General features: G+C 40.1%; 2 protein-coding genes across 3 annotated transcripts; both read left to right on the top strand.

Annotated features, from left to right (window-relative positions):
* The first annotated feature begins 3,017 nt into the window (after positions 1-3,017).
* LOC109902038 (1-phosphatidylinositol phosphodiesterase) lies at positions 3,018-5,567 on the top strand. Of its 2 annotated transcripts, XM_020498092.2 has the most exons (3): positions 3,018-3,358; positions 3,501-3,588; positions 4,438-5,567. In XM_020498092.2, exons 2-3 carry the CDS (start codon positions 3,533-3,535, stop codon positions 5,279-5,281), a joined length of 900 nt encoding a protein of 299 aa, XP_020353681.1. In that variant the 5' UTR covers positions 3,018-3,358; positions 3,501-3,532; the 3' UTR covers positions 5,282-5,567. The 2 variants fall into 2 exon arrangements, with proteins under 2 accessions (XP_020353681.1, XP_020353685.1); XM_020498096.2 differs by lacking the exons at positions 3,018-3,358; positions 3,501-3,588 and adding an exon at positions 4,037-4,307.
* A 123-nt stretch (positions 5,568-5,690) lies between these two features.
* Positions 5,691-10,760, top strand: tmem176l.1 (transmembrane protein 176l.1). The gene is made up of 7 exons (XM_031786767.1): positions 5,691-5,832; positions 7,002-7,200; positions 7,314-7,427; positions 7,677-7,733; positions 7,918-8,142; positions 10,071-10,193; positions 10,345-10,760. The coding sequence occupies exons 2-7, from the start codon at positions 7,027-7,029 to the stop codon at positions 10,408-10,410; spliced, it is 759 nt and encodes a 252-aa protein (XP_031642627.1). The 5' UTR covers positions 5,691-5,832; positions 7,002-7,026; the 3' UTR covers positions 10,411-10,760.
* Positions 10,761-25,051: the final 14,291 nt, after the last annotated feature.

Raw genomic sequence — 25,051 nt, 5'->3', positions numbered from 1 at the left:
CCGTGCGTCCTCCGAAACCAACCCAGCCAAGCTGCACTGCTTCTTGACACACTGTCCGAGTGTCAGTGTGCACTGCGCTTGGCCCGCCACATGAGTCGCTAGTGCGCGATGGGACAACAAAATCCCTGCCGTCCAAACCGACCCCTAACCCGGACGACGCTGCGACAATTGTGCACCGCCCAATGGATCTCCCAGGCGGGGCCGCCTGCGACAGAGCCTGGACTTCTAGTGACACCTTAGACCACTGCGCCACTCAGGAAGACCCTATTTCAGTCACATCTAACCATGGTAGCCAAAATACTCACAAGCTAACGTTAGCTAGCTCATGCTTGCTATATATACACACACACACACATATATATATATATATACACACATACATATATATATACACATACATATATATACACATACATATATATATATATATATATATATATATATATATATATATATACACATACATATATATATATATATATATATATATATATATATATATATATACACATACATATATATATATATATATATATATATATATATATATATATATATATATATATATATATATATATATATATATGTCTTTACACAGTGCTGATTGTGCAAAACACGAGTCAAACTGCTAGTAGGAACCGATTTTCAAGGAAATGGACAAGGTGAAAAGAAAGATTACTAGTCAGGAAATTGGGATAATTCTTTGCAATAGTTAACAAGTTGGTTAGCTAACTTCAATTTATGTTTGTTAGCCACAGCATGACTTGCATAACTGTGTAAGTAAATTAGAAAACCTGTGCGACAGAAGAATACTCCGAGATCTCTATCTCCTATTTATCTTTCAGAGTTTTTACTGTGACCAAGATCATGGTCCACAGTGGGATCTGTGTCGCTGTTCTCCACCATCGTTACTCCTCTTCAAATTCGCTACATCTAGAGAGGAAGAGGCGAAGTGAGAGGTTTTACTCAGCCCAAAATCCGTCCACGAAAATAAGATTTGTTTGTATGGCCATTGAGTGTCGAATTTTGTCAACAAAAATGTGTATATTTTATTTGCTATGTGAGGATTATTTGATCAAATAGAAGTTTCGCAATGGTATACGGACGTGGCATTTCTGCAACTTTGAAAAAAATGACTTGATATCGGAGTTGGGCCTGTTGTCATAGAGATAGATAGAGGACTCATTCAAGCATGGACATTGCCATTGAGGGCTTCTACCATTAAAGCGGTCAACTAGGTGGGTATTCCTATGAGTCGGGAGCAATCAGCCAATGAAGAAGAAGATAATTTACTACATTAAAATGGAGATGGCTGTCACAGACACTATAATCTCACATGCACAAAGATGAGTCCTCAATCTAAATCTATGGCTTGTTGTTCACACGTGTGTCGGCCCTCTCATTGGCTAGAGTGGTTCCACCTGCTCTCGCATCGCCCGCCTTCCATCTTCGAGGACATGTATTTCCATTGTTATAGCGGTCACTTTACTATCTTGTCAATATATCAAACAATCTTTGCTACATCACAAAACCAGCGAACAAGATTCTCAAACTGAGATGAAAGCAGTATTACCTGAGGTTTTGCAACGTTGAGGTCTAGTGGTGTGGGGGTGTCATTGCATTTGACCAAAATATATGTGTGCTACTCACTTATGTATATAAACCCAGATATAAATCATTGGTCCTATACTGCCAAATCTAAAATTGTAATGCTGAGAAAAAAGTGGGCAAATACTTTATATATAAAATATAATATTTAAAGGGGCAATTCGCAGTTGCTACATAGATTTTTGGACTTAAGAATTAATTATATCAATTGATTCTTGAAGAATATAATTTATGCCTCATGATCTTAGTTCAACTATGACACCCTATCAAAACCCAAAACATAAGATTGTTTTACTCCAATGTTTGTAAACAATGTAAATGTAAACAAACACCGCATTCTAAAAACTTGGTTGAAAAGAAAATGTTAATATCATGGATGGTCAGTCCTTGCACCATCATGTTTATGAATGTGAGAGTGGTTATATTTCTCCTGGCCCATCCCTCAGCTTTTTTACCATACCATTACAGAGTTGGGGTGTCTACTTTGTTATTGTTTTAACTGCAAATTGGCCCTTTAAATTATTTGAGGTTTTTTTGTGTGGTAATGAGCATAAAATCCCACATGCATTCATTTAATTATTTAATGACATGAGAATTAGGTTTAGAATGTGAATAACAGCCTATTAGGCCTAATAACTAAATCAAAGCACTGTACGACCCTAATGCATTTTACCTAACGTCATATCTTGTTTTGTTTTTTTTAATACATTTTATAAACGCCAACAGATAATTTGTTCATTGGACATGGTGGGATCTTTTTGTGTCGGTAAAATTAATTACGCGCCTTTATGCGCAAATATTGATTTGATATAATAACTATCATATGAAAGTACATTTGGATGTTGCGCGCGCGCAGGGGGGTTGGGATCCCCTGGTGTAGATAATCGTTGTAGGCATACTATCTAAACCGGGGGTGTTCAACTCATTCCATGGAGGGCAGAGTGTCTGCGGGTATTTGTTTTTTCCTTTCAATTAAGACCTAGACAACCAGGTCAAGGGAGTTTCATTCTAATTACAAACCTTAATTAGTTATTCAAGTACAAGGGTGGAGCGAAAGCCCGGCTCTCCGTGGAATGAGTTAGACACGTGATCTAAACTGCTGTGAAATATATATTTTCCCATAACCAAAAATATAGAATTTTCAGCTGTTTGAAGCTGGAGTAGCCTACAAAACCGAAAGTAAAAGACGCAAAAACGAACCTTAAAACCGGGAGCCATAGCCCACATAAAACTGTTCTACCGCTTCTTAGTAGGAAAAAGAATGCCCTCACTACTTTAAGTCTTTGCATGCGAAATGACTAACATGTAAAACATCGTAGACTTGCTTTCAATGGGAATGACAGTAACAAGTTACATATTGTAGCTTTAAGCGAAAAAGTACATTTTGTGTGCACTACATTACCACGTATGGACTTTTATCCACAACAAGCCTGTTTGGTGGAAACACCACTGGTGGGAAAATGTGCATATCTTTCTTTGTGTATTTGAGAATATTCATGTGAAAATCGGTTGCCAATTTGCTGGAAACCTAGCTATCGACGCTCGTCTCACATTGGTGACGCAGATCAAAGGGGAGAATGTACTATTTGATGTTTTTTTTAAAAGTTTGCTTATCTTTCTCAAAGGAAAAACAGTATGTAAACACTACGAGGCCACACCTATCCTTCATCAGTATGCTATAATTTTGTTGCCAATCTGCAGAGGTCAGAACACCAGCACCTGTGTGAAACTCCTTACGCCAGAGCTGTATGTGAGTATCCCAGTCTTTAGCCAGGTGAAACATTTGATTTCAGTCTTGGTATAGGAAAGCCATCTAGAAAAGGTAGGCTATATAGGAAATCAGGAGTATGATTTTTGGATTTGCATTATATTATTCTTGTTTTTTTTGGCAGGTTGTTGCATATTTTCCTCCTTTAACGTGACCATGAGGACCGCTGAGAATGCTCTGTTTTGCCACCTCTACATGTTACTGCTTTTTGTGTAAGTTTGGCTACAGGTATTTAAAATAAGTCCCCATTAATTCCATAACGTGTATTGTAGGGGTTTACATTGTCCACTCTAAATTGAAACTACCATTTCTTCTTTTAGTTTGAACTTAATGGAACAAATAAAGTTTATGAAAAGTGAGCAGAATGCTGTGAGTCAATTCATGTTTTTTTTGTGGTATACCATACATATGGTGTAACGTGTACACTGGGAGTTGGGAAGCAAGTTCAGCGAGTGTATAAATGAACATGGACATAAACAGGAGTGGCATACCGACATGAAACGTTAACGCCTAGGGATTGAACTAAAGGGAGTGATTTTATATAAGGTAATCAGGCAGGTGATTGAGTCCAGGTGAGTCTGATGACAGGTGTGTGTAATAATGAGCGACCCCGAGTGTACGTGACATATGGCTTTGGTGCAATGACGTAATTCCCAGGGATACACAGATATTTAATGAAAAAGTAAGCATAGTCTGGACTGATTGTTTAAAAAAATATATTAATATTTTTTTATCATAGTTTCTTTATTTGGCTTTTCAATATTTTACCACCCCCAACCCCATGCTCCATTGGCTGATTATATTCTCCCATCTGTGAATGAAACAGCATGGTACCTGAGTAAAGCCTCCAACATTTCAGTCTCTATTATCTAGCTGATGACCTTTGATAAATGCTACGACATTAATTGCAGAACAAGGTGACGTTGGTAAAGTGAGTACACTGCTCAGGAAAGTGCAAGGTGACATCTTTTTAGACTGAGTTTATACACCATTCATAACCCTCTAACACCAATATTTCGATGACAAATGAGTCAATCCTTTGTTGTATGATTTACTTTTAGAGGTTTTTGCCAAGGAAAGGACCTCTTCTTCAATGACAAAGGACTCCTACTCCCAGAATCCTACAAGATTGGCTGGATGGAGGCTATTGATGACGACAAATTAATCTCTGACATCACCATACCTGGTACCCATGACACCATGGCTCTCTATGGAGGCCCAGCGGCAGAGTGTCAGGCCTGGGATTTGGGGGATCAGCTGAGGGCCGGCATACGCTATCTGGACCTCAGGATATTCGCCTTTGAAAACAAACTCTATGTCATGCACTGGGTTGTCTACCAACACAAGTCGTTCTATGAGGTCCTTGACACGATCAGAGCATTTTTGTCTGAATTCAGAAGTGAGGCGGTTCTCGTTAGAGTAAAGCCTGATTTGTTTGATAAAGAGAATGTTGAGGAGCTGGTTGGAAAAATGATTATTGATGATACAGATGTATGGGTGAAGTCTGACATGCCAACTATGGCTGAGGCAAGAGGAAAGATGATATTTGTACAGAAATCCAGCTTTAAGCTGGGCATTCCTCTCTTGGAAACAGACAGCAAAGGTGACTATGAAGTTACTCATATTGCAGACAAGGAGAACAAAATAGTGAAACACTTGACACAAGCTTCAGGTGATTGTGGTGGGGATTATATCGTTCTGAGCTACTCCAGTGGCACTGGCATTGGCACATTGTTGGGCATGTTTCTAACTCCCAAGAAGGTGGCTGAAAAGATTAACCCATGGCTCGATCAGTATCTTAGACAGTTCTCCAGGGACCACAGCAGTGTATGTTTCGGGGTGATTGCCATGGACTTTCCTGGTATCGACCTCATTCAAACAGTCATCAAGATCAATGATTGGTGAAGTGTTCACCCATGGAAGTCATGATTATATTGCTTTCTGAAATGTTAGTTTACGCAATTAGATTAAGTGCAGCAACAACACATGACACATACTACACTTAATTGTGCTCATATTGAAAAGGAGCGAGATAGAAGACTGACAAAGTAAAGAATTTAATGATTGGAACGTAGTATTGGCATGCGCTCTTAAACAACAATAATGAAGACTTAGCACTACACGTCTTTGTACTTTGCCCCTGCTTGCTGTATTAAAAACAACGAAAATCATTAAAATGGCAAAGAACAACTGTTGAGTCCTTACTTTGTGTGTGTGGTGGGGAGGTTCTTCAGTATGGCAGGAAATGACAGGAATCCATTATATGTTTATGATTCAGTGAGGGAATGGTTAACTTCCTGGATCTCTTTAATGTGAGGAGGAGGGCCTGTTGGGAACTAGCTGAGACTGGCTGAGCCTTCCCTACCAGCTACTTCCCTGTAAGGAAACCAAACTGCACAACAAGCACTGTGATTGCACAGGATCTGTAAAGGTGTCCATCTCAATTGCAGGAACGGGTGAGCTCACTTTCTCTAAAATTTGTGTTGTAGAATTATACGTTTTGAGTGAATTTAAATCTTAAGTATGTGTGTAGTTGTTTCATGCTCTCAAAAAGAAATGATGTAAATAAATAGATTATATTAAACAATTCACACTTGCAAAGTTCAGCAGTTATAATCTATGCAAACATTTGTCATGGTTTACATTCTCTCGTGAGTCAGGGGATGGATTTGATTGGGGAACACCCAATGGTTGAGTTTGTTTTGCATGGCTGGGTGGGCCTGGGGGGCAGAGTTTGCTCATTTTACACCATTCAATTGATCCTTATGTGAAATCTCTACACACCCGGGGCACCGGGACATTCAAAACGAACTCCACCACTGACAGACAGATGTATAACTCCTTGGTAGTACTGTATTTTACACTACTGTTTACTCTGGTTTACTGGGACATTATATGGTATGTGTACTTTCTGCTGCTAACTAAAAATAAACACTATTTGTAAATACCTGTAGCCTACTTGGTACAAAATGGGTGGAGTGCTTTCTAATTCAAAATGGCTGCCATTGATGGCATCGCCCAGGTGGGTGCTATACATTGTAAGTGGATGACGTGAGTTTCCCGCATATCTAAATAAACAATCAGTAGCCTAAATGCTTTACTGTAAAGTACTGCAGAAATTTGTGCTGTACTGAATTGATTGAATTCATTAGTTAATTGAGCAACATGGTAATACAATTGCTGTTTTATGTTGTGCACTTCCTGCTCATGTGTAGCAGAGGCTCTACACCCACTCATCACCACACTTTATGACATGCCCTATCTCCTATCATATTTCAATGAGGCAAGAGATAACTGCAATTTAGTAAAGCAGAGCAACAAAATAATGGGTAGATTCACTTTAATGTTGTCCACATGGGATGGAACCTGTTTGTCACTATTACCCAATACACACTGTAGCCATGACAGTAAGATAGCCTTTATTTAGGGCAAATTCAGTGCGGTACAATACAACTTTTTTTTTAAGGCCTATCCATTTCGTTTGAGAATGTATTGCATCTACAGATACAACACAGACTTCATCAGATGTTATTGGAATGAATGTGCACCTTTTAACATCATGACTTACAGTATAAGGCATACACTTATTTTAACATTAAGATGATTGTTCTGCCTTTTGTTTTAGAGCTGTGTAACCAAGAGTGGCCAGCATGTCAGTGACTGTGACCAAAGGTGGAGGGGTGACTGTATTTACAGTGAACTCTAAAGAAGGAAGCAGTTGGCCCCTGCTGTGTCAAATACTTGGGACCTTGTGCTACAGCCCAGCATGCTCTGTGTCCCAGGGACTGAGGAGGCTCCAAGCAAGTTCCCAGTCAGCTCTGGGGGTGGGTGAACTAAAATAACACACACACCACAGCATACATGTCTATCATCAATGGGTTGCATTTGTCAACCGAAGTGAGAGTTTTCTAAAATTATTATTTTCTTATTTAAACAGACTATACAGATCATGGTGGGAGTACTCAACATTGGCTTGGGAGCGATCCTTGTTAGCACTGATTATACTAGCTTACTGCGATGGAATGGGGTTCCTTATTGGCTTGGTGGTGTGGTAAGCTTACTTTATTTTGTTATCGTTTACCATGTCATCATGTTTAGTATGCAAACACAGGATTTCATTTGCAGTTATAACCACAGTAAACAAAACCAGGAAACATATAAGTAACTGCTGACCCACACTTAAGTAGTCTTTAAAAAAAATGCACAGTTAATGTCAAAATGTTTTATTTATTAGGACAAATAATGTGTCGTTTGTTTAGGTTGTTCGTATTTGATTTTGATATGTGTGCCTTCTCCTTAGTTTATAGCAGTTGGCATCATGTGTATCTTGGCAGAGAAGTTCCCCAGTCCCTGCTTGGTGAGTTGTTCACTGATGCACATACCTTAACTCTTTCCTGTCATTCCTTAGCCTCATTCCCTTCCTCCATTGAACAATCATTCAATCTGATCCAGCTGAATTATAATGATCAACTGAATATCTGAGACATCTAGTACTGACTCAGTTGAGTCAAACTGGTTTTATATTCCCTGATTGTGTTTAGGTGGGCATCAATGTGTTGATGAACCTGTCAGGTGCAGCTCTGGCCATTACTGGAATTGTGCTGTATGCTGTAGACCTGGCAAACTACCATTTCTGGTGGATTTGCAATGATGACCACTACTACTGGCAAAATGACTACTATGGCGGCCAGGTGACAAAACCCCCCAGTGATCCGGAGAGGGATAGACTCTTGGCGAAATGCAAAGATGCCAAGCAGATTTCACAGGTGAGTGCTTTACAATGAAGTTTTTTAATGATATTCATCATGTGAGGAAGGTGTCCCTGGTCTGTTCTAAGTAAAATACAGTGCCTTGCGAAAGTATTCGGCCCCCTTTAACTTTGCGACCTTTTGCCACATTTCAGGCTTCAAACATAAAGATATAAAACTGTATTTTTTTGTGAAGAATCAACAACAAGTGGGACACAATCATGAAGTGGAACAACATTTATTGGATATTTCAAACTTTTTTAACAAATCAAAACTGAAAATTGGGCGTGCAAAATTATTCAGCCCCCTTAAGTTAATACTTTGTAGCGCCACCTTTTGCTGCGATTACAGCTGTAAGTCGCTTGGGGTATGTCTCTATCAGTTTTGCACATCGAGAGACTGACATTTTTTCCCATTCCTCCTTACAAAACAGCTCGAGCTCAGTGAGGTTGGATGGAGAGCATTTGTGAACAGCAGTTTTCAGTTCTTTCCACAGATTCTCGATTGGATTCAGGTCTGGACTTTGACTTGGCCATTCTAACACCTGGATATGTTTATTTTTGAACCATTCCATTGTAGATTTTGCTTTATGTTTTGGATCATTGTCTTGTTGGAAGACAAATCTCCATCCCAGTCTCAGGTCTTTTGCTGACTCCATCAGGTTTTCTTCCAGAATGGTCCTGTATTTGGCTCCATCCATCTTCCCATCAATTTTAACCATCTTCCCTGTCCCTGCTGAAGAAAAGCAGGCCCAAACCATGATGCTGCCACCACCATGTTTGACAGTGGGGATGGTGTGTTCAGGGTGATGAGCTGTGTTGCTTTTACGCCAAACATAACGTTTTGCATTGTTGCCAAAAAGTTCAATTTTGGTTTCATCTGACCAGAGCATCTTCTTCCACATGTTTGGTGTGTCTCCCAGGTGGCTTGTGGCAAACTTTAAACGACACTTTTTATGGATATCTTTAAGAAATGGCTTTCTTCTTGCCACTCTTCCATAAAGGCCAGATTTGTGCAATATACGACTGATTGTTGTCCTATGGACAGAGTCTCCCACCTCAGCTGTAGATCTCTGCAGTTCATCCAGAGTGATCATGGGCCTCTTGGCTGCATCTCTGATCAGTCTTCTCCTTGTATGAGCTGAAAGTTTAGAGGGACGGCCAGGTCTTGGTAGATTTGCAGTGGTCTGATACTCCTTCCATTTCAATATTATCGCTTGCACAGTGCTCCTTGGGATGTTTAAAGCTTGGGAAATCTTTTTGTATCCAAATCCGGCTTTAAACTTCTTCACAACAGTATCTCGGACCTGCCTGGTGTGTTCCTTGTTCTTCATGATGCTCTCTGCGCTTTTAACGGACCTCTGAGACTATCACAGTGCAGGTGCATTTATACGGAGACTTGATTACACACAGGTGGATTGTATTTATCATCATTAGTCATTTAGGTCAACATTGGATCATTCAGAGATCCTCACTGAACTTCTGGAGAGAGTTTGCTGCACTGAAAGTAAAGGGGCTGAATAATTTTGCACGCCCAATTATTCAGTTTTTGATTTGTTAAAAAAGTTTGAAATATCCAATAAATGTCGTTCCACTTCATGATTATGTCCCACTTGTTGTTGATTCTTCACAAAAAAATACAGTTTTATATCTTTGTTTGAAGCCTGAAATGTGGCAAAAGGTCGCAAAGTTCAAGGGGGCCGAATACTTTCGCCAGGCACTGAATATGAACATTTGATTAGATGGATCAAACTGCTTAATTTAGCAATGAACATGTGTGTCCATTAACAGAGATAGTGGGTACCATGTTTAAAGCACATTTTAATAGCTGGTATGCCAGTCTGTTTCTTTATTTTCCAGTGTTCACCAACACCACTATCTTGCTAAACAATCCAGTCAACTGTCAATATGTTCAAATCCTCCTCCGTGTGTTTGTTCTACCATTAGATGTTGATGAATGCCTTGGACATTGTGCTCATCGTCCTTGCAGTTCTTCAGCTTTGTGTCACCATAAGCTCTGCGGTGTTGGGTCTCAAGGCTTTGTACAAGAATGGAAAGGAGGGAAAAGAGGTATGAACAGAGAACCCTTGAACAGAGCGAATACAACGGCCATACAAATGGAAGTAGAATACGGATATGTAGGTGCACACAGACACACAACCAAGGTAATGTTTGTTGTGTCCTGCCAAGTAATGTGTAACTTTGCTCTGATATGTTGCAGAACATCCGGGACCTGGAGCAGTATAAGCCTCTGCTGGAGGAGGTCACCACTAACCCTGCAGCTTAAAGAGCACTGATCTGATCTGATATACTTTATTGACCACGTGGGGAAATTTGTCATGGACGATTAAAGAGTGGTGCTGCTTCCACATGGATTATATAAATAAATAGAATCAAATGTATTCTTCATAAATGGATCATCATACAACCACCTCCACACCCACACATTTGTTGTTATACATACAGTATGTAGTACATATAGTTCACTTACTTAATTTACTGTAACGCCTACTGTGACTTTGCTTTGTGTAAATGACAACTGACACTGATTGTATGTCTTCATGCGTTTTGTATTTGTCATTTTTCCAAAACTGAAAGGACAGTTATAAAGGGGACTATATCAAGTTAATTACTGAATTGACTGTTGTATATATTTTTTTAAATCTTCTGAATTTTGATTATTTCTTACTATCTTTTATTCTTTTGTCTCCAGTTTTTTGGCAGTCATTCCCATACAAACATGAACCATTGGTTGCTCATAGGTTTTCTTGGAGGTATATACAGGTAACTGCCAAAATAAAGAAAACACCAGCATAATGTGACACTTTATCTACTAGGTTAATATATGGAATTGTTTTATAATGGTCATCAAATTGATAATTTAGCCACTTGATTTTGAATTTGAGGACCCTGTCGGTATAAAAAAAAAATATATATTTGATGAAACATTGAATTTGGACTGCTATAACCCATAGAAACACATTTATTAACACATTTGTACATGGCAAAACAGATGGTCCAAAAATAAATTGTCAGGAATAAGGTTTTGAAGTGCCTGTCTTATACACCGACGCAGTTTCTCTGGACCCCTGCAAGGTTGGAGTGGGCCCCCACTCCCTACAATAAACATAAAATGCGTCAGCCAGAGAGCCACTACCAACCTCTGTCCATGGTGCTGAAATTGGGACATCTACTTTGTGCATGACACAAGTCATTTTTATAATAATTTACAGACAGATTATTTCACTTATAACTCATTGTATCACAATTCCAGTGGGTCGGAAGTTACATACACGAAGTTGACTGCATTTAAACAGCTTGGAAAATTCCAGAAAATTATGTCATGGCTTTAGAAACTTCTGATAGGCTAATTGACATCATTTGAGTCAATTGGAGGCATACCTGTGGATGTATTTCAAGTCTTGCCTTCAAACTCAGTGCCTCTTTGCTTGACACCATGGGAAAATCAAAAGAAATCAACCAAGACCACAGAAACATTTTTTTAAACCTCCACAAGTCTGGTTCATCCTTGGGAGCCATTTCCAAATGCCTGAAGGTACCAAGTTCATCTGTACAAACAATAGTACGCAAGTATAAACACCATGGGACCACGCAGCCGTCATACCGCTCAGGAAGGAGACGCGTTCTGTCTCCTAGAGTTGAAGGTACTTTAGTGCGAAAATTGCAAATAAATCCCAGAACAGCACAGTAAAACTAACTTGTGAAGATGTTGGCGGAAATAGGTACACAAGTATCTATATCCACAGTAAAATGAGTCCTATATTGACATAACCTGAAAGACCGCTGGGCAAGTAAGAAGCCACTGCTCCAAAACCGCCATAAAAAAAGCCAAACTACGGTTTGCAACTGCACATGGGGACAAACATCGTACTTTTTGGAGAAATGTCCTCTGGTCTGATGAAACAGAAATAGAACTGTTTGGCTATAATGACCATCATTACGTTTGGAGGAAAATGGGGTAGCCTTGCAAGCCGAAGACACCATCCCAACCGTGAAGCACGGGGGAAGCAGCATCATGTTGTGGGGGTGCTTTGCTGCAGGAGGGACTGGTGCACTTCACAAAATAGATGGCATCATGAGGTAGGAAAATTATGTGGATATATTGAAGCAACATCTCAAGACATCAGTCAGGAAGTTAAAGCTTGGTCGCAAATGGGTCTTCCAAATGGACAATGACCCCAAGCATACTTCCAAAGTTGTGGCAAAATGGCTTAAGGACAACAAAGTCAAGGTATGGGAGTGGCCATCACAAAGACCTGACCTCAATCCTATAGGATGTTTGTGGGCAGAACTGAAAAAGCAACCAAGGAAGCCTACTACAAACCTCGACTCAGTTACATCAGCTCTGTCAGGAGGAATGGGCCAAAATTCACCCAATTTATTGTGTGTGGAATTATTGTTGTGGAAGGCTACCAAAAACTTTTGACCCAAGTTAAACAATTTAAAGGCAATGCTACTAAATACTATTTGAGTGAATGTAAACTTCTGACCCACTGGGAATGTGATGAAAGAAATACAAGCTGAAATAAATAATTCTCTCTACTATTATTCTGACATTTCACATTCTTCAAATATAGTGGTGATCCTAACTGACCTAAGACAGGGAATTGTTACTAGGATTAAATGTCAGGAATTGGGAAAAACTGAGTTTAAATGTATTTGGTTAAGGTGTATGTAAACTTCCGACTTCAACTGTAGATTAGGAGTAGAAAAATCCCTCATTGTCTCAAAATCATCCTTGCATCTGGGAAGCTAAGCCAGGGTGGGGTTAAGACAACAACCCAGATGCAGAAAACAACAGGATGAACCCAGAGTGACTTATGATGCTCCTTGGTCAGCATGAGGGGGGTTGAACCAACCATGGCTGAGCATCGTTAGTGTCAGCTATATATAGTACTCTGCATTTGTGTAAAGGTTAGTTTACTCGGTCCAAAACGCAAGAGTGTGGGGTCAACCAGCCTCATTATTGCAATAATGAATCTATATTAAATAAAGATGACTGTTTGAAGAAATGACCAAATCTCTCTCAGTACTGAGTTTCCACGACAGTAGCCTACTATCTATAGCTATATATTTTATTTAGCTGCTATTTATAAACTTTTTATAAAAATTACACATCAAATAGCCTAACAATGAGGAAAAAAGTATTCAGCTTGAGGATAAATGTAGCCATTATTTATTGTTGATCTCAGCAGGTTTTGTCTGGCTAATAGTATACACAAATGGCCTGCAATCAAAGTCAATTAGATTAAATCCAACTTGAGAGACTCCTCTGGTCTACTAAAGGACTGTTGATATTACAACCACACAACTCAAACCCCGGTTAACCAGTATGAAGAAAATCGCAAACAGATTTTTTTGTTTGTGCCCTCAACAACTGTTGTCCACTAAAAATGATCATCTGTTTGTATCTGCCAATTGATTGGCTGTCCAGTATCCAGACGACCTGTCCCAGAGCATCCTCTACAGTTAATCTCTTTCTGTAACGTGTTGACGCCACAATTAAAGAGAATAAGAGACCCAATTAAAGATGTTGCAGAACTGAAATATTTGAAGAACCACTACCTTCTGCCCAGTTTCCCTGATGTTGCTACTGCAATAAAGCTGTTTTTAAAGAATCCCTGTAACTGTGGAGGGGTGTCCGGTACGCCAGTGGCCCTATATCTGAGAAATATAAGAAAACACATTAATAAAATAATCTCGACCCATGTTTGGTCACATTATTCGTGGCACATTTTACCCCCAATGCACCTTTTGCCATTTTTACAGCCCAGTACAGGGTTATCTTCAAATGACTCCCCTGAAGCTTGTGTGGCTCATAGAGCAGAACAGCCGACACCTTTGTGTTCATGAGAGTGTTGGTTTTGTGAGAAGACCTTTTTGAAATGAGGATGTCCACAGCAGAGAGTTCAGACGTAAAGCTTGTTGATGTCATAGAACCAAACATCCGACACTGTTGTTCATGAGAGTCTCCTCTTTCAATGGTGGGGACTTCTCAAATGGTTCGGGTTTTACACACAATTTTGTGATGATTTTCTTGTCCAGATCCTCTCACGTGTAGAAAAAGACCACTTTCACAAGCCCCATGATTTGGAATAAGTGTACATTTTATGTCGGCAGAAAGAGGCGATTAAGCTGCAGCCACTATTATAAAGCTGTAAGTCTCTAGCATAAACACAATATTCAAAATTATGTCACCGTGTGATGCAAGGGTGCGTCAATCGACTGTAATAGGGCGTTGGGCCTTCATGAGCAGCTAGAACAGCTTCAATGCGTCTTGGCATAGATTCGAGTGTGTCTGGAACTCTATTGGAGGGATGCGACACCATTCTTCCACAACAAATGAGATAATTTGGTGTTTTGTTGATGGTAGTGGAAAACGCTGTCTCAGGCACCACTTCAGACCCCTATTTCAGTCACTTCTATTTATTTTTTACCCCCAATCTCATGGTATCCAATTGGTAGTTACAGTCTTGTCCTATCGCCGCAACTCCCGTATGGACTTGGGAGAGGCGAAGGTCGAGAGCCGTGCGTCCTCCGAAACACAACCCAGCCAAGCTGCACTGCTTCTGGACACACTGCCCGCTTCCCCCGAAGCCAGCCGCACCAATGTGTCGGAAGAAACACCATACGCCTGGCGACCGCCCGGCCTGCCACAGGAGTCAATACTGCGCAATGGGACCGGAACATCCCTGCCGGACAAAACCTCCCCGAACCCGGAAGATGCTGGAACAATTGTGCACCGCCCCATGGGTCTCCCGGTTGTGGCCGGCTGCGACAGAACCTTGACTGGAACCAGGATCTCTATTGGCACAGCAAGCACTTCGATGCAGTGCCTTAGACCACTGCGCCACTCAGGAGGCCCCAATTTCAGTCACTTCTAACCATGGTAGCCAAAATAATGGCCAACCGGGAATTTTTATACATAACCCTAAGCATGATGGGATGTTAATTGCTCAATTAACTCAGGAACCAGACTTGGAAGTACCTGCTTTTAATATGCTTTGTAGCCCTCATTTACTCAAGTGTTTCCTTTATTTTGTCAGTTACCTGTACATACAAAGTGAATAGATCAGTGAGACTAGGCTTTGCAGTCGTGTGACTAAGGAATTCAAATAATTTTGAAAAGGCCCTCATTACAAAAGTAACCATTACCATTACAGAATAACAGTGAAATCAAAAATAAATGACACTTTTGTCACATCTGCTCCTGCAACGCCCTCTACTGCTCATCCTGTGTCTCCTTGACCTGCCGCCACTCCCCCAGTACTCTCTCTCTCCCTCTCTGTCTGTCTGTGTGTGTCTGTGTGTGTGTGTGTGTGTGTGGGCGGAGACAGGTGTGCTGGAGTCAGAGCAGATCCCCACCAGCTGCAACCTGTTCCATGTTCAAGACCTCTACAAATACTCAGTCCTGCCACTTCCACACTGCCAGATCGTAATAGCTGCTCAGTCAGTCCACGCGTCCAGCCGTTTGTTACTATTAGATCCTGTTATCCTGGTTTTCTTGCCTGATGCTGTTTTCATCGCCGCTACAGTTCCGCCCACTCTGACTCTGGTCCCTGTCTCCAGTTCCACGTCTTGTCTCGTCATCCTGTTACTCTGTCCTGGATTCCCCACTCTACTGCTCCCTTGGATTCCCCTCCGGACCTGCTTACCCTATCCCAGCCCCTCTCGCTCCAGCCTCAGCCTCTGCACCCGGTTTCCTGCAACCCGCCCGAGCTTCCCCTGGCCTGCACTCCATCTTCCCCCTGTGTTTTAATAAATACCTTGGTTACTTCATCCAAGTCCCTTCGTCTGAGTCTGATCTTGGGTTCCCCTGTTCCACTCTGCGTAACAACCTTGGGTTATATAAATATCATTGCCATTCTGCACATTGTTTACAATCCCAGAACACAGGGTGCAGCAGGATCTATGATAAATATTGTCTTTAGAGAAGAGAAGAGGAAATCAAAGGAGAGGAAATTGATGTAATATCAATATCATCATTCTTACCTTGCTTCAATTTGAATAAACTGCATAACAGTTTGTGTAATAGATAGTCTAGTAAAGCCCAGTAAAACATTTAAGGAATGACAAGCCCAAAATCCAACACCAGATTTGGTAGATGCCACCCACATTCAAGTGCTATACGCATATGTGCAAAAAATTCACATGATGGTACTATATCTAACTAGTTCATACAGATGTAGGACTCTTTTGTTGCTGAGAATGTTCCTATGCCGCAGGAAAATTTACTCAAAAACCACACTAACACATGGTTATATTAACAGTATTGCACATTGTCCAGCTAATAGCCTAACTACCGATCAAGCAACATTATGGACTGAACGTTCAAATCGTGTTGCTACAGGATTATTCTGCAAAGACAATACTGGTCAAATGTACATAAATAAACCTTCCACGTGCCTTGAATATTACACCTTGGAAACCAAATGAAAAATAACCATGGATAAGACACCGTATGAATGATTTCTTTCAAATAATTCCAGTTTTCATTTGTTTGGGTTGAGTTTAGGATTAAGGTAAACCCTTTCCTCCCAGAAGGCCTAGACCAGACGTATTCAAATACAGGGGAGATCATAGTATGTTGTCTCATATATTTATTATCACAGAGCTGATCTTTGTATAAGTTAATATAAAAAATAAATGTTCCTCCTGACTCCACTTAATGTATTTCCCTGCTCCTCGTATATCGCAGGCACTGACATTACATCTTACGCACTCAGGCCTCCCGGGTGGCGCAGTGGTTAAAGGCGCTGTACAGCAGCGCCAGCTGTGCCACCAGAGACTCTGGGTTTGCGCCCAGGCTCTGTCGTGACCGGCCGCGACCAGGAGGTCCGTGGGGCGACGCCCAATTGGCCTAGCGTCGCCCGGGTTAGGGAGGGTTTGGCCGGTAGGGATATCCTTTCACATGCACTCACATTAAATCACACGCACACACGTTAAATCACACGCACACAGACAGCCTATCACCCAGTACATTATTGTACTGTACTGCACAAAACATAAACTGTTTAAACAATCATAATGCATATATGCAAGTGAAAGTGGATTTTCTTGGCAAAAAAGTTGATTCTCTTGGCAAGAAGAATACATCCAGGTAGCCTAATGGTTAGAGCATTGGACTAGTAACCGAAAGGTTGCAAGATTGAATCCCTGAGCTGACAAGGTAAAAATCTGTCATTCTAACCCTGAACAAGGCAGTTAACCCACTGTTCCTAGGCTGTCATTGAAAATAATTTGTTATTAAAATGACCCAGTTCTTCCATGGCCTGCATACTCACCAGACATGTCAGCCATTGAGTACGTTTGGGATGCTCTGGATCGACGTGTACAACAGCATGTTCCAGTTCCCGCCAATATCCAGAAACTTCACACAGCCATTGAAGAGGAGTGGGACAACATTTCACAGGCCACAATCAACAGCCTGATCAACTCTATGCGAAGGAGGTGTGTCGCGCTGTATGAGGCAAATGGTGGTCACACCAGATACTGACCTGTTTTCTGATACACACTCCTAGATTTTTTTGAAAGCTATCTGTGATCAACAGATGCATATCCTTATTCCCAGTCATGTGAAATCCATAGATTAGGGCCTAATTAGTTTATTTAAATTCAGTTTTAACCCCTAACCCAAACCCAAATTAAAAGGGCAACACACTCGCTAATATCTATTGCCTGCAGTTACAACATCTGTCTCCATTTTAGAAACTGCATTGAGGGTATCATGCCAACTAATCTTCCTGGTGCCTGAGTCAGCTGTCAGTCAAACTCTGTGCAGTTTCACATGTAAGAACACCACATGAATCTCACTTTCACATATGGAAATGGAAGTTCACACGTGGAAACCATTCACATGTGAAAATCTTATTTGCTGCAGTTTCACATTGACTCCATGTCAAAATCTAACTTTCACACGTGGAATTTCAAGTTCACATGTGGTGGCGAAATAGTGTTATTCTCCTCACATGTGAAAAGGTAGTGTAAACATAGCAGTAGCAATGTTTCTAGATATGAAATAGCTAATTCTGCAATGCCATTCGGTAAAAAGGTAATTTAGCCTACCTAAGCGTAATAATTCAAATGTGTTAAAAATAATTATTTCCTATTTCTGAGCCATCAATTTGGGGTGTTACTGCTGCAGGCGCACACGTCTCTTCTTCATACGTTGGTCAGCGGTCGTTGGAAGAAGGTCGGTGAAAAGAACAGAGAAGCTAGCGCTCCTTATTTATACCGTTTAACATGTTAAAGTAAATCAGTTAACTCAAGTTAACTTTTGTCATTTTAGTGCTCTTTCTTTATTGCATTGTCTGAAAGAGTTCAAAATACACTGAAAACATCCAAAATCCATAATCTATACAGCTAACAACAACAATGCGATGTCAAAGCAGGTTGACATTGAGGTTAAAAAAAGTGTGTTTATCAATTTACCTGATTTTGAGAACCATTACTTTGTACAAAATCCAGACGTCAATTTTCTTGTAATGCTTTTTGTATACAAAATCTGAAAATGTCAACTCCATTTGAGCAAATTTGGAATTTTTCCTCATTGTTGTTGTTGTGTATTTTACCTTTATTTAAGCAGGGAGTCACCATTGAGACAAAGGTCTCTTTCATAAGGGAGCCCTGCATATACAATTTCATGAGACAAAAAAAATAAAAAATACAGTAAGTAAAATACAGCACAATACAAATATTCCAGAAAATCAGTTACATTCCTCAATAAGAACGTCCCCAATAAATATTTAAAATTGCCCAAGCAGCACCAGAACATCCAATTGTAATGTATTTTGTAGTTGCTTCCAGCAATGAGGTGCTTTAAAACTAAAAGCGGATTTACCTATATTTTACCAGAGAAGTTAGGTAAGTCGTAAGCTTGTGTAATAGGGCTTTGTAAAGAAAAAAGGAATAATGAAGTAATCTATACGGGACTTTAATGAGGACCAGGCAAACTTTTGCTACAGGATGCAGTGGTGAGTATTAAAACGGTCACCTGTGATAAAGGGCTATGGTAGACGGCATCCAAAGGTTTAAGAGAACCCGATCATGGGAGAACCAATGAATACATATGTAGTCCATCTGAAACAGTTTTGCAAGAAGTAGAGAACAACACATATTTAATTTTTCCCACAATAAGTCGTTTTAAAGTTTTAAACCAACCAGGGTTTTCTGTAAAGCAACAAATTCAGATTGTAGCTATAACAACAACAGTTGGGGAAAGGCATACATAAATGCAACAGCGTCGTCTGCATACAGATTAATATGACACGTTTTAACAGATAGACCAATATTATGTATATGAATAGTAAAGAGAACAGGTCCCGGTACAGACCCCTGTTGTACACCTTTTGTAATATCCAGGAATCTAGACTTGACACCATCAGAAATCACACATTCTGTCCTATCTGACAGATCATTCTCAATCCATTTGCAAGAAGCCTGATCCAGGCCTATTTCAGTCAGCCTTTGAATGAGAATGTAACGATCAACCGTGTCAAAGGCCTTGGAAAGGTCTACGAATAAGGCAGCACAATGGTTTTTATGATCTAACCTATTTAACACATAATCTAGAACAAGCGCAGCACTAAACGGTGGTTTAGCCAGGTCTAAAACTAGACTGGTGCACATTTAGAATAGAATGAGAAGAGAAAAAAGTTCTTAGCTGAAACTTGGCCAGGGATTCTAAAACATTGGAAAAGCAAGATAACTTGGAAATTAGACAGTAGTTACGTTGTTTCAGAGATTTGACTACTTTCCAGAAGTTCACTGGATTCCCACCATTCTCAGATACACCGTTCAAAAAGTATATTGACTTTGCTTTTCTAACCAGACAGCTATTTCTCAAATGTCTGAAGGGCTGCCAGTCAGACATAGTATCAGTCAATCTAGCCTTAGCCCAAGCGGCATTTCTTTCCTGTAATTTTGAACCAAGGGTTTGTTCAATCTGTTACTCTTAGTTTTGTATATGGAGCATGCTTATCAGCAACAGTGTTAATAAACAGAGGGGCCTGATCCGAGTCAGAGATAGAAGACATTAAAATGTGAAAGTGCACATGTTAAAGTGTAGTGGACATGAGTTGGTCATGGTTGCTCATGGTCACGTAATGAGGTAGCCCCACCTGCGAATAAATCATTAGTGTAGGCCCTCTTGGTCTAATGATTTTGGCTTCTCCCGTGGGAAATCTGGGTTCTAATCCTGCCAGTTACAAGATCACACATTACATTTTTAATATCACAATGTAAAATGTTGGGAAAAGACCTGCTGTTTTTCACGTGATTTGTTCACATGTAAAAAAATAATAATGTGAAATGTCACACGTGTCCAAAAACCACATGTCTGACTTGTGAATATTTTCAGGTGATTTGTTCAAGTGTGTTCACAAAACCACTTGTTTTTTTACGTGTCCTTTTAGTTGTAACTGTGGTGGGCCTTTTTATTATGTTTTGATGTTACTCTTGAATCACTATGATAAATATAATAGTTTTTCTTGAGTGTATTTTTAACAAAGATGGGATTTACTTTGAAGTCCAAAGTGTAGGAATACAGGTGAAATTAGTTATTGACACAGACATGGTGGCGTAGCAGGAAGATCAGAATGCCGTGAACCAAGAGGTTGTAAGTTCAAGGCGAGGACATGTTGAATAATAATTACTGTATAAATAAACATACACAATGTATGTCAAATACGTAAGTTGAAGACTGTGTGACATTCATGGGACATCCTAGCGACTCCTTTTTGTTTGCAGGGTGTCACCTGTGAAATCTCATGTGAAAAAAATCCACATGTGAAACTTCATGTGAAATATTCTCATATGTGAAGTGTTCCAAAATCACATGGTTTCATATGTGAAAGGTTAAGTGATCACACGTGAAACATCATCACATGAAATGTTCCAAAACCACATGGTTTCACAAGTGAAATAACATTTTACATGTGCAAATCATAACACTTTCAGACTCTGAAGATCTACTTCAGTCCTTTTCAACTCAGGTGTGTGCAGAATTAAATCACATTTAATTGCGCACTGGAGTCGTTAGTGCGCGATGAGACAAGGACATCCCTGTCGGGGAAACTCTCCCATAACCCGGATGGCGCTGGGCCAATTGTGCGCCGCCCCATGGGTCTCCTGGTAGCGGCCGGCTGCGACAGAGCCTGGACTTGAACCCAGACTCTCTAGTGGCACAGTGCCTTAGACCACTGCACCACTCGGGAGGCCCCTATTTTAGTCACGTCTAACCATGGTAGCCAAAATAATGGGCACTTCTAACCATGGTAGCCATAGTAATGGGCACTTCTAACCATGGTAGCCATAATAATGGGCACTTCTAACCATGGTAGCCATAATAATGGGCACTTCTAACCATGGTAGCCATAATAATGAGCAATTCGAACCATGGTAGCCATAATAATGGGCACTTCTAACCATGGTAGCCATAATAATGGGCACTTCTAATCATGGTGGCCAGAATAAAGAGAGCAAAAAAAAGAAGGGAAAAAAGCAATTAATTATTGCAGTTTATGCACAATTTAGATTTTGGCCACTAGATGACAGCAGTGTATGTGCAAAGTTTTATACTGATCCAATGAACCATTGCATTACTGTTCAAAATGTTATATCAACTCTGCCCAAATGTGCTTAATTGTTTTATTGATACATTTTCAAGTACATAACTGTGCACTCTCCTCAAACAATAGCATAGTATTCTTTCACTGTAATAGCTACTGTAAATTGAACAGTGCAGTTGGATTAACAAGAATTTAAGCTTTCTGCCCATATCAGATATGTCTATGTCCTGGGAAATGTTCTTGTTACTTATAACGTCATGCTAATCACATTAGCGCACGTTAGCTCAACCATCTGCGGGGGGGACACAGATCCCATAGAGGTTAAAGAATTTAAGAATATTGTGTCACAATTCCATTCAGATTGTTCAAAAAGTTGTTGAAGAAACGATGAGAATGGTTTCACAATATGGACATTGAAATCAAAAGGCAGACATTAAGTCAGTCTAATCAACACTGTTCTTGATTTTAGATTGTTCATGGGAAGGAGAAATTAACAATGAGTCTAGGTAGACACAAAACAGTAAGGACAAAAAGTGAAAAAGTCAAGATCAATAGAGAAGAGTCCAAATTACTGTCTAACAGGTAAAATAGAAATTAACCAGGATTCAGAGGGGGAAAGAGATGGGCCTTCAACAGAAGCCTGAGGTGCTCCAGAATGTCCATCATGATATTACATTGCTCTGGATTATGTCATGTTGGATTACACACAGAGACGGACTGGGAACAGAAATTGTCCCAGGCATGACACCCACACACCGGCCCATTTTTTCCCTTGAGGCCCATATTATTAGGCAAATAATGATAATTCGGCACAATTCCCCTCATTTAGACAGGCCCACTGGCCTTAGATGGACCAGCCCATTTACCCAAACTGTCAGTTCTGATTACACATACCCACATTTGGATTATTCCTATCAAAGAATATCATGATCAAACATCTTGATATGTGGAGTTCATTATTAGCCTGTCTGCAAGTCTCTCTGATTTGGCCAATATCTTGCCAAAAACATCAATGCTACTGTGCAGCACTGCCAGGAATATTATCTTAAAGATTTGTATTTATTTTGTATGTAATATTGTACCGGCCACGACCGGGAGGTCCGTGGGGCGACGCACAATTGGCCTAGCATCGTCCGGGTTAGAGAGGGCTTGGCCGGTAGGGATATCCTTGTCTCATCACGCTCCAGCGGCTCCTGTGGCGGGCTGGGCGCAGTGCGCGCTAACCAAGGTTGTCAGGTGCACAGTGTTTCCTCCGGCACATTGGTGCGGCTGGCTTCCGGGTTGGATGCGCGCTGTGTTAAGAAGCAGTGCGGCTTGGTTGGGTTGTGTATCGGAGGACGCATGACTTTCAACCTTCGTCTCTCCCGAGCCCGTACGGGAGTTGTAGCGATGAGACAAGATAGTAGCTATTAAAACAATTGGATACCATGAAATTGGGGAGAAAAAGGGGTAAAATTCAATAAAAATAAAAAAAATAAAAAAATAAAAAACATCAATGCTACTGTGCAGCATTGTTGAATTCAAGAGACTATTTGTACTCATGCTTAATCATGGATTTTTTAAATAGAAAATAAACTTATTATAGTTTTGTGATTTTCTATGAGTTTTTATTTCTATTCATTTTTTATTTTAATTAGAAATTCAGTTTAGTTTTAGTTAGTTTTCAGACTTTGATTTACTAGTTTTTATTTAGTTTGAGGTTTATAAAACAATTTCTATTTTGTTTTTATATGATTTATTTTCAGTTTTAGTGTTAAGGACAGAAGGTAGCGTGGGAGGCTAGGAGCGTGGGAGGCTGCCTCACCGTTCCAAAGCTATTGCTAGCTCTGGTTGATGTTGGTCATGGATATTCTCTTGCCTGTGTTGTAGGCCTATAGTTTGTGTTTTTTGGGGATGTCACTTCTTGCCACTGGAGGTCAGTAATACATAAGGTGAGTAATACATAGGTTTGATTATGTTTACACTATAAATCAATCTTAATATGATGTGGATTTAAAATGATAATCGTCGGTGTCCCACTCAGATTCAGACATTTCTGCCTCGCTGTTCAAAACTATTGCTAGCTCTGGTTGATGTTGTTCATGGATATTGTCTTGCCTGTTCTGTAATAGCTTAATAGAACTGACTATGTTCGCCCCGTTGTCAGGTACTACGAGTAGGATTTTCTCTTCTGGTATGTCCCTTATGTCCAATGTGCGGTCAATTACCTCTCCGGTGTGTGGATGCTAACTCTGATGGAGGTTGAGCAATGCATACTGTGTCTTGTTGGAAGAGGGGGGTTAGAAGCAGGCTTATATACCCATAAACAAACCAGTCAGTCCTTTCTTGCTCCATCCGTCTACACACAGGGTTATGCCTCTTTCAGAATCTCCTTAACTTTCCATGTTACTGTATCCATTTGCAAAGCAAACTTTAGCAACGCCAGGAGTTTTACATTTGGGATCAAGTTTTTGGTAGAATTTTCTGAAGGCTAGTTCATCGCACAGCGTCGTGGACTTGCCAGACTGGATGAATAAATTAACTGGTGCTGCTTCTCTCTTTTTTTTTACTCATTTGAATTTGGTTGCCATGTTTCTGCTCTTTCCATGCAAACCGTTAAAGTTGGTTGTCCTAGCGATGCCGTTGACGTGCAGCTACTAATACCTGGTGTCGATCTCACCTTGTCTTATCCTGATATTTTTTTTAGGATTCCTTGTGGGCGCTGTTCAGATTAACTTTGAGGTTGGTTAGATTTTCCCATTTATCTCTGTTCCACACATGCTGCTGACACTACAACACATTTGCTTTGGTTTTTTCCAGCAATGTACTCAAAACAATCCCATACAGGGCTTTACCTTTTGCTGCCACCATTGTTCACACTCACGGTCAGCGATCACCCTCTGATTTCTTCCCTGTTAGCTAGATAGCTAGTTATAGTTATGCACAAGCTAGGCCTATTTGAAACATCGCCATCTACTGGCAGCATTTATCCGCCAGATTCAGAAGCTTGAAAACCCCATCAGAAAAAATGACTTAAAAACCCCATTTGAGAAGGAAAAAACGTACAACTAAACATAATTTATGATGGTTTGTCTTTTATTTTTGTTAGTTTTGCAGTCAAAGATAATAGTTTCAGTACAGTTTTAGTTTTTCAAATGTTTTTCCTGATTATTTTATTTCAGTTTACTAAATAGTTTTTCCAATTGTTGTTTTTATTTTAGTTTCAGGTTTCTTTTACTATAATAACCTTGCTTCACAGATTTTGCAAATATTATAAATAGGAAGTAAAACATATTTGATGTGAGTTAGTTATTACACTATGGATATAGTCGTTTATATAACATAATAACAGTTTATGAT

This window comes from Oncorhynchus kisutch, linkage group LG13 (genome assembly GCF_002021735.2).
Source record: "Oncorhynchus kisutch isolate 150728-3 linkage group LG13, Okis_V2, whole genome shotgun sequence".
Taxonomy (NCBI): domain Eukaryota; kingdom Metazoa; phylum Chordata; class Actinopteri; order Salmoniformes; family Salmonidae; genus Oncorhynchus; species Oncorhynchus kisutch.
Note: the sequence above shows the minus strand (reverse complement) of the source record. Positions and strands in the feature narration are given on the sequence as shown.

Coding starts and splice junctions, on each gene's coding strand:
- LOC109902038 (XM_020498092.2), top strand. CDS start 3,533: ATGAGGACCGCTGAGAATGCTCTGTTTTGCCACCTCTACATGTTACTG. Junction 3,589..4,437: donor TACATGTTACTGCTTTTTGT/GTAAGTTTGGCT, acceptor ATTTACTTTTAG/AGGTTTTTGCCAAGGAAAGG.
- tmem176l.1 (XM_031786767.1), top strand. CDS start 7,027: ATGTCAGTGACTGTGACCAAAGGTGGAGGGGTGACTGTATTTACAGTG. Junction 7,428..7,676: donor CTTATTGGCTTGGTGGTGTG/GTAAGCTTACTT, acceptor CCTTCTCCTTAG/TTTATAGCAGTTGGCATCAT. Junction 7,734..7,917: donor AGTTCCCCAGTCCCTGCTTG/GTGAGTTGTTCA, acceptor GATTGTGTTTAG/GTGGGCATCAATGTGTTGAT.